Genomic DNA, 12,824 nt, shown 5'->3' on the forward strand with positions numbered 1-12,824 from the left:
ATGGTGTCTTAATCTTCCTGACCGCATCATATAGAACATCTCTGTTTCATCATGTGACACCATAGGCATAGAACATCTCTGTTTCATCATGTGACATCATAGAACATCTCTGTTTCATCATGTGACATCATAGAACATCTCTGTTTCATCATGTGACATCATAGAACATCTCTGTTTCATCATGTGACATCATAGAACATCTGTTTCATCATGGTCACATCATAGAACATCTCTGTTTCATCATGATGTCACATCATAGAACATCTCTGTTTCATCATGTGACATCATAGAACATCTCTGTTTCATCATGATGTCACATCATAAAACATCTCTGTTTCATCATGATGTCACATCATAGAACATCTCTGTTCCATCATGTGACATCATAGAACATCTCTGTTCCATCATGTGACGTCATAGAACATCTCTGTTTCATCATGATGTCACATCATAGAACATCTCTGTTCCATCATGTGACATCATAGAACATCTCTGTTCCATCATGTGACGTCATAGAACATCTCTGTTCCATCATGTGACGTCATAGAACATCTCTGTTTCATCATGATGTCACATCATAGAACATCTCTGTTCCATCATGTGACATCATAGAACATCTCTGTTCCATCATGTGACGTCATAGAACATCTCTGTTTCATCATGTCCAGAAGACACTGGTATGTGTCATTTTGAGCTGTACTTTGAGCTGCAACGTTTGCAGGAAAAGTGCTATACAAATAAAAAAATATTATAATAATATTATTATTATGGTGCTGGAATTACAAGGTTAAGAACAAAGTGGTAGACTGCGGGGTATTTGGGTGGAAGCCTGAAGCCTGAGAGGTACTTGAACTGGTAACCTAAATTCCTCAGATCGACAACAAGGCCAAAGAGGATAAACGCCATGGTATTGAAGTCCCCTTTAACCCCTGGGCTCTTATCACAGGCTCACGAGGAACTGGAAGACAGCAGGTCATTCGCCACAGAATTCACCTATTTCTTTCAACTGTTTTTTTTCTTTTTCTTTAAATGATATATACTGTATATACATACATGCACACAGAACTACCATACAAACAAATTGGATTCACCTATTTGATTTAATCGTTCACCAGAGGTCACCTATTTCCTGCTGACATCCACTGTGTGTGTGTGTGTGTGTATGTGTGTGTGTGTGTATATGTGTATGTGTATGTGTATGTGTATGTGTGTGTGTGTTCAGGAGATCCTCTCTGTTAGCTGATTGACACGTGACACGCTGACTCTCTGCTTTTCCCTCGATAGGTCTCGATCTCGGCTCTTCATCTGCCCGATAACAAGCTACGAAACACTGACGTTATCTGACTGATAAGGCTGTTGGATCGACCAATAGGACGCTGCTGTTGCTGCTGCTGATCCAGCAATGGTGAGTGTGGTGGTGACTCAGGATCTGTGCAATACCTTGTTATGAAGTGTGGAGATAACCATTCCTGTGGTATTTGATGGTTACGGCACGTGGTGAAATGGAGTAAAGGTGACTCACTCGACCCGAGGGGTGCCTCATGCTCTCCCTTTCCCCTCAGCTAACCCCCTCCCCACCCTCCCCCAGAGCCCCTACCACCCCACGTCCCTGTTGGGAGGTCCTGAATGTCGCATGATTTATCTCCCTAGTTCCTGCAGCAGCAGAGTAAAAATGCACCGTGCGTTCGGGGGTTCAGGGGGTTGGGTTTAACCAGCATAGACCTGTCATACTGTGGCTCCTCACAGTAAATCTGCCCTCAGGGAAAACAACTTCTGAAAACAACTTCTAAGAACAGCCACAAACCCACTGACCTACAGAGCTCTGCCCCCAACTCTCTGACCCCCCTGTTCAACAACTTTAAAACTGTAGAGATGTTACCAAAACAACCCATAATACTGCCACAATAATCTGCACAGGTTTGTGAAGTAAATACTACGGAATATTCAATGCTTTAAATGCGATTGTAGTGCCTGCAGTATTCTGAAGGAGTTTTGAATCAAGTGCCATGCGGAGTGTTTTGAAATGAAAGAATTTGTTTTCAACATTTTTTGCACTGTCAACGGACCCCCCCTTTGGCAACAACAGCAGCGGTAGGAAGAGAGGGAGGGAGGGAGGGAGGGAGGGAGGGAGGAGAGAGAGAGAGTTAGTAGTCTGAACACAACCCGTCTGAGATATACACAGTCAGTCCCAGGATGACCTTTGTCTGAGGAAACATTGCTAGTGACTACACCATAGGAGAGAGAGAGAGATGGAGGGGGGGAGGGAGAGAGGGAGGGAGAGAGAGAGAGAGACTGGAATATGGGTTGGTCAGCTAGAGAGAGAGAGACGAGGGGATGGGGGGAAGAGAGACGGGAGAGAGAGAGAGAGAGAGAGAGAGACAAGAGGGAGATATAACTAGAGAGAGAGAGAAGGAGAGAGAGACAGTAGGGGAGATAACTAGAGAACGAGAGAAGAGAGAAGAGAGGGACGGAGGGACGGAGGGAGGGAGAGAGAGAGAGAGACAGTAGAGGGAGATAACTAGAGAAAGAGAGAGAGAGAAGAGAGAAGAGAGGGACAGAGGGAGGGAGGGAGAGAGGGAGAGTTAGTAGTCTGAACACAACCCGTCTGCGATATCCACAGTCAGTCCCAGTATGACCTTTGTCCGAGAAACTCAGACAGGAAAAGAGGTTATGTTCCCAGGCTTAACCCAACAGACTTAGAGAGGTAACCAGAAAATCGGCTTTGGAGCTCTGTTAAGTCTGCTGAACCCAATCCTAGTCATCTTTGGCCTTATTGTTTCTGCTGAACTTTGACCCTCCCAGTCATTGAGTTAAACACACCGTGTTCATTCATCGAAACCTTCATTCATCCTTGGTCTCATGAGGTATAACAGTTCTGCTTGTTGAGCTGTGGTCTATAGCAGTGGTTCTCAACTGGTCTGGCTTTGGGACCCACATATTCCCATGGTCATTAAGCCACGACCTACTTTTATAGAACTCAAATGTATTTCTCAGAAAGGGGCTAGGGAACACTTACTGGGGTCTGGGGTGATGGTAGACAGAGCTACTCTCAGAGTCTGGGGTGATGGCAGACAGAGCTACTCTCAGAGTCTGGGTGATGGCAGACGGAGCTACTCTCAGAGTCTGGTGATGGTCGACAGAGGAGCTACTCTCAGAGTCTGGTGATGGTAGACGGAGCTACTCTCAGAGTCTGGGGTGATGGTAGACGGAGCTACTCTCAGAGTCTGGGTGATAGTAGACAGAGGAGCTACTCTCAGAGTCTGGTGATGGCAGACAGAGCTACTCTCAGGGTCTGGTGATGGTAGACGGAGCTACTCTCAGGGTCTGGTGATGGTAGACGGAGCTACTCTCAGAGTCTGGTGATGGTAGACAGAGCTACTCTCAGGGTCTGGTGATGGTAGACGGAGCTACTCTCAGAGTCTGGTGATGGTAGACGGAGCTACTCTCAGAGTCTGGTGATGGCAGACAGAGCTACTCTCAGAGTCTGGGGTGATGGCAGACAGAGGAGCTACTCTCAGAGTCTGGTGATGGTAGACAGAGCTACTCTCAGAGTCTGGGTGATGGTAGAAAGAGCTACTCTCAGAGTCTGGTGATGATAGACGGAGCTACTCTCAGAGTCTGGTGATGGCAGACAGAGGAGCTACTCTCAGAGTCTGGTGATGGTAGACAGAGCTACTCTCAGAGTCTGGGGTGATGGTAGACAGAGCTACTCTCAGATCATGCTCAGTGTCCAACCTGTTCCTCTGCTTTGACTTGAGCTGGACCAAAGTTGAGAAGCCACTTTCGCACAGAGAGGTAACAGATAGGTAACAGAGAGGTAACAGAGAGGTAACCGATAGGTAACAGATAGGTAGTGCTGAATGGTAGGAGGATTTTGACTGCATGAATCCATATTTTACATACTCTGGGTCATATTTGCGCTTCGCCATATTTAGCTACAGCTCGAATGACAGGTGACAGGCGATGTTTACGTCTTTCACGCACGTCTGTCAAAATAATAGTCTGACATCAGAAAGCTAAGCACTAGAACTATTTACTAGGGATTTTCTAGTGTTAAAATACATGTTTTCTTTTTTGACCACACACTCCGCGACCCATTCAGAATGACCCGGTCTTTTGGGCATGCTACATGTTAAATTGTAGTCTATGGGGCATGCTAACTGTTGAACTGTAGTCTATGGGGCATGCTAACTGTTGAACTGTAGTCTATGGGGCATGCTAACTGTTGAACTGTAGTCTTAGGGGCATGCTAACTGTTGAACTGTAGTCTATGGGGCAGGCTAACTGTTGAACTGTAGTCTATGGGGCATGCTAACTGTTGAACTGTAGTCTATGGGGCAGGCTAACTGTTGAACTGTAGTCTATGGGCCATGCTAACTGTTGAACTGTAGTCTATGGGGCATGCTAACTGTTGAACTGTAGTCTATGGGGCATGCTAACTGTTGAACTGTAGTCTATGGGCCATGCTAACTGTTGAACTGTAGTCTATGGGGCATGCTAACTGTTGAACTGTAGTCTATGGGGCATGCTAACTGTTGAACTGTAGTCTATGGGGCAGGCTAACTGTTGAACTGTAGTCTAGGGTCCATGCTAACTGTTGAACTGTAGTCTATGGGGCATGCTAACTGTTGAACTGTAGTCTATGGGGCATGCTAACTGTTGAACTGTAGTCTATGGGGCAGGCTAACTGTTGAACTGTAGTCTATGGGGCAGGCTAACTGTTGAACTGTAGTCTATGGGGCAGGCTAACTGTTGAACTGTAGTCTATGGGGCATGCTAACTGTTGAACTGTAGTCTATGGGGCATGCTAACTGTTGAACTGTAGTCTATGGGGCATGCTAACTGTTGAACTGTAGTCTATGGGGCAGGCTAACTGTTGAACTGTAGTCTATGGGGCATGCTAACTGTTGAACTGTAGTCTATGGGGCAGGCTAACTGTTGAACTGTAGTCTATGGGCCATGCTAACTGTTGAACTGTAGTCTATGGGGCATGCTAACTGTTGAACTGTAGTCTATGGGGCATGCTAACTGTTGAACTGTAGTCTATGGGTTATGCTAACTGTTGAACTGTAGTCTATGGGGCATGCTAACTGTTGAACTGTAGTCTATGGGGCATGCTAACTGTTGAACTGTAGTCTATGGGGCAGGCTAACTGTTGAACTGTAGTCTATGGGCCATGCTAACTGTTGAACTGTAGTCTATGGGGCATGCTAACTGTTGAACTGTAGTCTATGGGGCATGCTAACTGTTGAACTGTAGTCTATGGGGCATGCTAACTGTTGAACTGTAGTCTATGGGGCAGGCTAACTGTTGAACTGTAGTCTATGGGGCATGCTAACTGTTGAACTGTAGTCTATGGGGCAGGCTAACTGTTGAACTGTAGTCTATGGGCCATGCTAACTGTTGAACTGTAGTCTATGGGGCATGCTAACTGTTGAACTGTAGTCTATGGGGCATGCTAACTGTTGAACTGTAGTCTATGGGCCATGCTAACTGTTGAACTGTAGTCTATGGGGCATGCTAACTGTTGAACTGTAGTCTATGGGGCATGCTAACTGTTGAACTGTAGTCTATGGGGCAGGCTAACTGTTGAACTGTAGTCTATGGGCCATGCTAACTGTTGAACTGTAGTCTATGGGGCATGCTAACTGTTGAACTGTAGTCTATGGGGCATGCTAACTGTTGAACTGTAGTCTATGGGGCAGGCTAACTGTTGAACTGTAGTCTATGGGGCAGGCTAACTGTTGAACTGTAGTCTATGGGGCAGGCTAACTGTTGAACTGTAGTCTATGGGCCATGCTAACTGTTGAACTGTAGTCTATGGGGCATGCTAACTGTTGAACTGTAGTCTATGGGGCATGCTAACTGTTGAACTGTAGTCTATGGGGCAGGCTAACTGTTGAACTGTAGTCTATGGGGCATGCTAACTGTTGAACTGTAGTCTATGGGGCAGGCTAACTGTTGAACTGTAGTCTATGGGCCATGCTAACTGTTGAACTGTAGTCTATGGGGCATGCTAACTGTTGAACTGTAGTCTATGGGCCATGCTAACTGTTGAACTGTAGTCTATGGGGCATGCTAACTGTTGAACTGTAGTCTATGGGGCATGCTAACTGTTGAACTGTAGTCTATGGGGCAGGCTAACTGTTGAACTGTAGTCTATGGGCCATGCTAACTGTTGAACTGTAGTCTATGGGGCATGCTAACTGTTGAACTGTAGTCTATGGGGCATGCTAACTGTTGAACTGTAGTCTATGGGGCAGGCTAACTGTTGAACTGTAGTCTATGGGGCAGGCTAACTGTTGAACTGTAGTCTATGGGGCAGGCTAACTGTTGAACTGTAGTCTATGGGGCAGGCTAACTGTTGAACTGTAGTCTATGGGGCAGGCTAACTGTTGAACTGTAGTCTATGGGCCATGCTAACTGTTGAACTGTAGTCTATGGGGCATGCTAACTGTTGAACTGTAGTCTATGGGGCAGGCTAACTGTTGAACTGTAGTCTATGGGCCATGCTAACTGTTGAACTGTAGTCTATGGGGCAGGCTAACTGTTGAACTGTAGTCTATGGGGCATGCTAACTGTTGAACTGTAGTCTATGGGGCATGCTAACTGTTGAACTGTAGTCTATGGGCCATGCTAACTGTTGAACTGTAGTCTATGGGGCATGCTAACTGTTGAACTGTAGTCTATGGGGCAGGCTAACTGTTGAACTGTAGTCTATGGGCCATGCTAACTGTTGAACTGTAGTCTATGGGCCATGCTAACTGTTGAACTGTAGTCTATGGGGCAGGCTAACTGTTGAACTGTAGTCTATGGGCCATGCTAACTGTTGAACTGTAGTCTATGGGCCATGCTAACTGTTGAACTGTAGTCTATGGGGCATGCTAACTGTTGAACTGTAGTCTATGGGGCAGGCTAACTGTTGAACTGTAGTCTATGGGGCAGGCTAACTGTTGAACTGTAGTCTATGGGCCATGCTAACTGTTGAACTGTAGTCTATGGGGCATGCTAACTGTTGAACTGTAGTCTATGGGGCAGGCTAACTGTTGAACTGTAGTCTATGGGCCATGCTAACTGTTGAACTGTAGTCTATGGGGCAGGCTAACTGTTGAACTGTAGTCTATGGGGCATGCTAACTGTTGAACTGTAGTCTATGGGGCATGCTAACTGTTGAACTGTAGTCTATGGGGCAGGCTAACTGTTGAACTGTAGTCTATGGGGCAGGCTAACTGTTGAACTGTAGTCTATGGCAGTGGAGCCCCTAGACTTTTGGGGGCCCTAAGCAAACAACATTATGGAGGCCCCTGGTAAGGGTCTTAGGCGGGTGACGATGTGGACATTTTAAAATTTATTTATTTCCCTGACACTGAAATATAATACGGTTTTACGAAGTTCGCGCATATGCGCGCGCTCGTGTGTGTGTAAGTAAAAAAACAGTCTGAAAGACTAGCGTCTCTTTTACAAAGGAGCCCTGGCCAAGACAGCCACAATACAACAATTACATTTGACATAATAAAATCACATAAAAACATGCAAAGCACATTACATAAAAACAGTAAAAACAGTAGAAACAGTAAAAACAGTACATGACCACAGGTACAGTAGCACACCTAGTACACATTGCGACATACTGGACCACAAGTAGCATACAAATTACATGCAACATGGAGCATGTAAATGATGCATGTAAATGCATGTAAATGATGGATCTTATCATGAATCATTTTTTAAAGGCTTTAATATAGGCTACTACATGATGTATTAACTATTTGTATTTTGTACCCAGATGTCAAATACATAACAAATGAATAGTTAACTTAAAAAAACTGCCTCGCTGAACCAATGAGAAGGACGGGGGGGCGGTGCTTCCCATCGTCCGGCCTATCAGTGTCCTAGATTTGCCGCTCGCTCCGGGCGGCACATAGAATCCGTTCTAGAAGTCAATTTCAAGCTAGAAGGGGGTGGGGCCCCACTAGGGGGGTTTTGGGGCAGCGGCGTGGATACTGCCGTGGTTACGGATATGGATGTCCGTGTTGTTATAGATCATATAATAACGCCGTAATTGCAGGGAATACTTTACCAAACTAGCTATTTCACAATGAAAAGTAGTTAAACTGTTAACTACCCTCATATTGTTTAGCTTGTCAAACTAAAAACTGTCCTTGGATGAATGTATGCGCAGCGCAGCGCGAGCAGACTCAGAGCGACTGAACGCTGAATGCCATGATTTCCAATGAAAATACATTCATCCAAGGACAGTTTTAGTTTGACAAGCTAAACAATATGAGGGTAAAAAAATAATTGGAGGCCCTTTTTGTTTGGTGGCCCCAAGCAATTGCCTTGGTTGCCTCTATGGACGGGGCGCCTCTGGTCTATGGGGCAGGCTAACTGTTGAACTGTAGTCTATGGGCCATGCTAACTGTTGAACTGTAGTCTATGGGGCATGCTAACTGTTGAACTGTAGTCTATGGGGCAGGCTAACTGTTGAACTGTAGTCTATGGGGCATGCTAACTGTTGAACTGTAGTCTATGGGCCATGCTAACTGTTGAACTGTAGTCTATGGGGCATGCTAACTGTTGAACTGTAGTCTATGGGGCAGGCTAACTGTTGAACTGTAGTCTATGGGGCAGGCTAACTGTTGAACTGTAGTCTATGGGGCATGCTAACTGTTGAACTGTAGTCTATGGGCCATGCTAACTGTTGAACTGTAGTCTATGGGGCAGGCTAACTGTTGAACTGTAGTCTATGGGGCATGCTAACTGTTGAACTGTAGTCTATGGGGCAGGCTAACTGTTGAACTGTAGTCTATGGGCCATGCTAACTGTTGAACTGTAGTCTATGGGGCATGCTAACTGTTGAACTGTAGTCTATGGGCCATGCTAACTGTTGAACTGTAGTCTATGGGGCAGGCTAACTGTTGAACTGTAGTCTATGGGCCATGCTAACTGTTGAACTGTAGTCTATGGGCCATGCTAACTGTTGAACTGTAGTCTATGGGGCAGGCTAACTGTTGAACTGTAGTCTATGGGCCATGCTAACTGTTGAACTGTAGTCTATGGGCCAGGCTAACTGTTGAACTGTAGTCTATGGGGCATGCTAACTGTTGAACTGTAGTCTATGGGGCAGGCTAACTGTTGAACTGTAGTCTATGGGCCATGCTAACTGTTGAACTGTAGTCTATGGGCCATGCTAACTGTTGAACTGTAGTCTATGGGGCAGGCTAACTGTTGAACTGTAGTCTATGGGCCATGCTAACTGTTGAACTGTAGTCTATGGGGCATGCTAACTGTTGAACTGTAGTCTATGGGGCAGGCTAACTGTTGAACTGTAGTCTATGGGGCAGGCTAACTGCTGAGCCTTAGCCCATGCGACGTGTTACCCATTACATTACATTTACATAACATCTACATTACATTTATGTACATTACATTTACATCACATTTACCTGTTGAACTGCTCAGCGAATATGAGGTTGGTGGAGGTTCCGGTGATGGTGATCAGGCCTCCGATGGTGGCGGCGTAGGTGATGCTGAGGGACAGGCACTTACAGATCATGTGGTCCCTCTTGGTGGGGTAGCGGGAGTCCTTACTGCGCTTCTCCTTCTTAACCTCCGGGCCCGGGATACTGACCACTGTCTGGGTCACACACACACACACACACACACACACACACACACACACACAGGAAACTAGCACAATCAGACAGGAAACACAACTAACACACTGGGACCAGCAGAGTCTGGAAGGAAACACAACTGGCTACACTGGGGATTTTAAACTACTTGTAGGAAGACTGGAGAGAGAGTCTGTGGGAGTTTGCACGTGTACATAATCGGATTTTACTTTAACTTTCAACTTTTGCACTTCTGCGTTGAGAGAGTTTTATTTAGTCTCTTAGTATGTCCTGTCTGCCTGTAGCTGTGTGTTCTGCTGCTGTCTGCCTTGAACAGGTCTCTCTTGTAAACGAGACCCTGAGTCTCCATGGGATTGTTTAAATAAAGGTTAATGAAACACCATAGGAGAGAGATAACTAGAGAGAGAGAGAGAGAGAGAGAGAGGAGAGAGAGAGAGGGAGGGATGGAGAGAGAGAGAAAGATATGGAGAGAGAGAGAGAGAGAAGAGAGAGAGAGAGGGAGAGAGGGAGAGAGGGAGAGATAACTAGAGAGAGAGAGAGAGGAGAGAGAGAGGGATAGATAACTAGAGAGAGAGAGAGAGAAGAGAGGGATAGATAACTAGAGAGAGAGAGAGGAGAGAGAGAGGGATAGATAACTAGAGAGAGAGAGAGAAGAGAGAGAGGGAGGAGAGAGAGAGAGGGAGAGATGGATAGATAACTAGAGAGAGAGAGAGAGAGAGAGAGGGAGAGATAACTAGAGAGAGAGGAGAGAGGGAGAGATAACTAGAGAGTGAGAGAGAGAGGGATAGATAACTAGAGAGAGAGAGGAGAGAGAGAGGGAGAGATAACTAGAGAGAGAGATAGAGAGAGGAGAGAGAGAGAGGGAGAGATAACTAGAGAGAGAGGGAGAGGAGAGAGCGAGAGAGGGAGAGATAACTAGAGAGAGAGAGAGAGGAGAGAGAGAGAGGGAGAGATAACTAGAGAGAGAGGGAGAGATGGAGAGAGATGGAGAGAGAGAGAGAGGGAGAGATAACTAGAGAGAGAGGGAGAGATGGAGAGAGATGGAGAGAGAGAGAGAGAGAGATAACTAGAGAGAGAGGGAGAGATGGAGAGAGATGGAGAGAGAGAGAGAGAGAGAGAGAGAGAGGTTCCTCAGACCTGGGGCAGGTGTCCGTTGGTGTGCTTGGTCTCCTGACTCCTCACGCTGGCCTTCCTGGGGGACACACCGTTAGACTCCACTGTCTGGACCTGGGGGGGGGCAGGGGTGTGTGTGTGTGTGTGTGTGTGTGTGTGTGGGGGGGGGGGGGTTAGGGTTAGGTGGGGGGGGGGGGGGTGTGGGGGGGGGGGGTTAGGGTTAGGTGGGGGGGGGGGGGGGATAAGCATACAGAGATCAGTCACACAAGCACATTTAGACACAGGCATTTACATTTTTGGCATTTAGCATTTATCCAAAGGGACTTACAACAAATCTGTCTACCGTACATTTGTCAAATCATCTATCCATCATGATGGGTAATCAGGCCCACAGGTGAACCTCTCTCTCTCTCTCTCTGTGTGTTTATGATGGGTGACCAGGCCCACAGGTGAACCTCTCTCTCTGTGTGTTTATGATGGTGACACTGGGAGACAGTCTCATACGTACCTCAGTCAGAGTGCACAGCTCCTTCTTCACACAACTGTGGAGGAAAAACAAGACAAGACAGGTGAGTCACCTGGTAGACCCCCCAGACAGACAGCATGTTTGTTTTTATGCTCTGTGGTGTTTCTCTCGTGTCTGGACAGACAGCTCTACCTGTCTCACCCCCTCTACCTGTCCCACCTGCCTCACCCCCTCTACCTGTCTCACCCCCTCTACCTGTCCCACCTGCCTCACCCCCTCTACCTGTCCCACCCCCTCTACCTGTCTCACCTGTCTCACCCCCTCTACCTGTCCCACCTGCCTCACCCCCTCTACCTGTCTCACCCCCTCTACCTGTCCCACCTGCCTCACCCCCTCTACCTGTCCCACCCCCTCTACCTGTCTCACCTGTCTCACCCCCTCTACCTGTCTCACCTGTCTCACCCCCTCTACCTGTCTCACCTGTCTCACCCCCTCTACCTGTCTCACCTGTCTCACCCTCTCTACCTGTCTCACCCTCTCTACCTGTCTCACCCTCTCTACCTGTCTCACCTGTCTCACCCCCTCTACCTGTCTCACCTGTCTCACCCCCTCTACCTGTCTCACCCCCTCTACCTGTCCCACCTGCCTCACCCCCTCTACCTGTCTCACCTGTCTCACCCTCTCTACCTGTCTCACCCTCTCTACCTGTCTCACCTGTCTCACCCCCTCTACCTGTCTCACCTGTCTCACCCCCTCTACCTGTCTCACCCCCTCTACCTGTCTCACCCCCTCTACCTGTCTCACCTGTCTCACCCCCTCTACCTGTCTCACCCCCTCTACCTGTCTCACCTGTCTCACCCCCTCTACCTGTCCCACCCCCTCTACCTGTCTCACCCCTCTACCTGTCTCACCCCTCTACCTATCTCACCCCCTCTACCTGTCCCACCTGCCTCACCCCCTCTACCTGTCTCACCTGTCTCACCCCTCTACCTGTCTCACCCCTCTACCTGTCTCACCCCTCTACCTGTCTCACCCCCTCTACCTGTCCCACCTGCCTCACCCCCTCTACCTGTCTCACCTGTCTCACCCTCTCTACCTGTCTCACCCTCTCTACCTGTCTCACCCTCTCTACCTGCCTCACCCCCTCTACCTGTCTCACCCCCTCTACCTGCCTCACCCCCTCTACCTGTCCCACCTGTCTCACCCCCTCTACCTGTCTCACCCCCTCTACCTGTCTCACCCCCTCTACCTGTCTCACCTGTCTCACCCCCTCTACCTGTCTCACCTGTCTCACCCCCTCTACCTGTCTCACCCCCTCTACCTGTCTCACCCCCTCTACCTGTCTCACCTGTCTCACCCCCTCTACCTGTCTCACCTGTCTCACCCCCTCTACCTGTCTCACCTGTCTCACCCCCTCTACCTGTCTCACCCCCTCTACCTGTCTCACCCCCTCTACCTGTCTCACCTGCCTCACCCCCTCTACCTGTCTCACCCCCTCTACCTGTCTCACCTGTCTCACCCCCTCTACCTGTCTCACCTGTCTCACCCCCTCTACCTGTCTCACCTGTCTCACCCCCTCTACCTGTCTCACCCCCTCTACCTGTCTCACC

The 12,824-nt window shown here is 47.9% G+C and overlaps 1 protein-coding gene across 1 annotated transcript in view; it reads right to left on the reverse strand.

Moving 5' to 3' along the window:
• Positions 1 to 12,824, reverse strand: part of slc13a4 (solute carrier family 13 member 4) — a gene marked incomplete at both ends in the record, with an annotated part of 42,402 nt that overhangs the window by 20,167 nt on the left and 9,411 nt on the right. Inside the window, 3 exons of the mRNA XM_080550949.1 lie at positions 9,447 to 9,637; positions 10,773 to 10,823; positions 11,257 to 11,290. Of these exons, the coding sequence (XP_080407075.1) occupies positions 9,447 to 9,637; positions 10,773 to 10,823; positions 11,257 to 11,290 (276 nt within the window). The remainder of the gene's footprint in view (positions 1 to 9,446; positions 9,638 to 10,772; positions 10,824 to 11,256; positions 11,291 to 12,824) is intronic.

The sequence above is a fragment of the Nansenia antarctica genome (assembly GCF_963989245.1).
Source record: "Nansenia antarctica genome assembly, contig: SCAFFOLD_181, whole genome shotgun sequence".
In the NCBI taxonomy this organism is placed as follows: Eukaryota; Metazoa; Chordata; class Actinopteri; order Argentiniformes; family Microstomatidae; genus Nansenia; species Nansenia antarctica.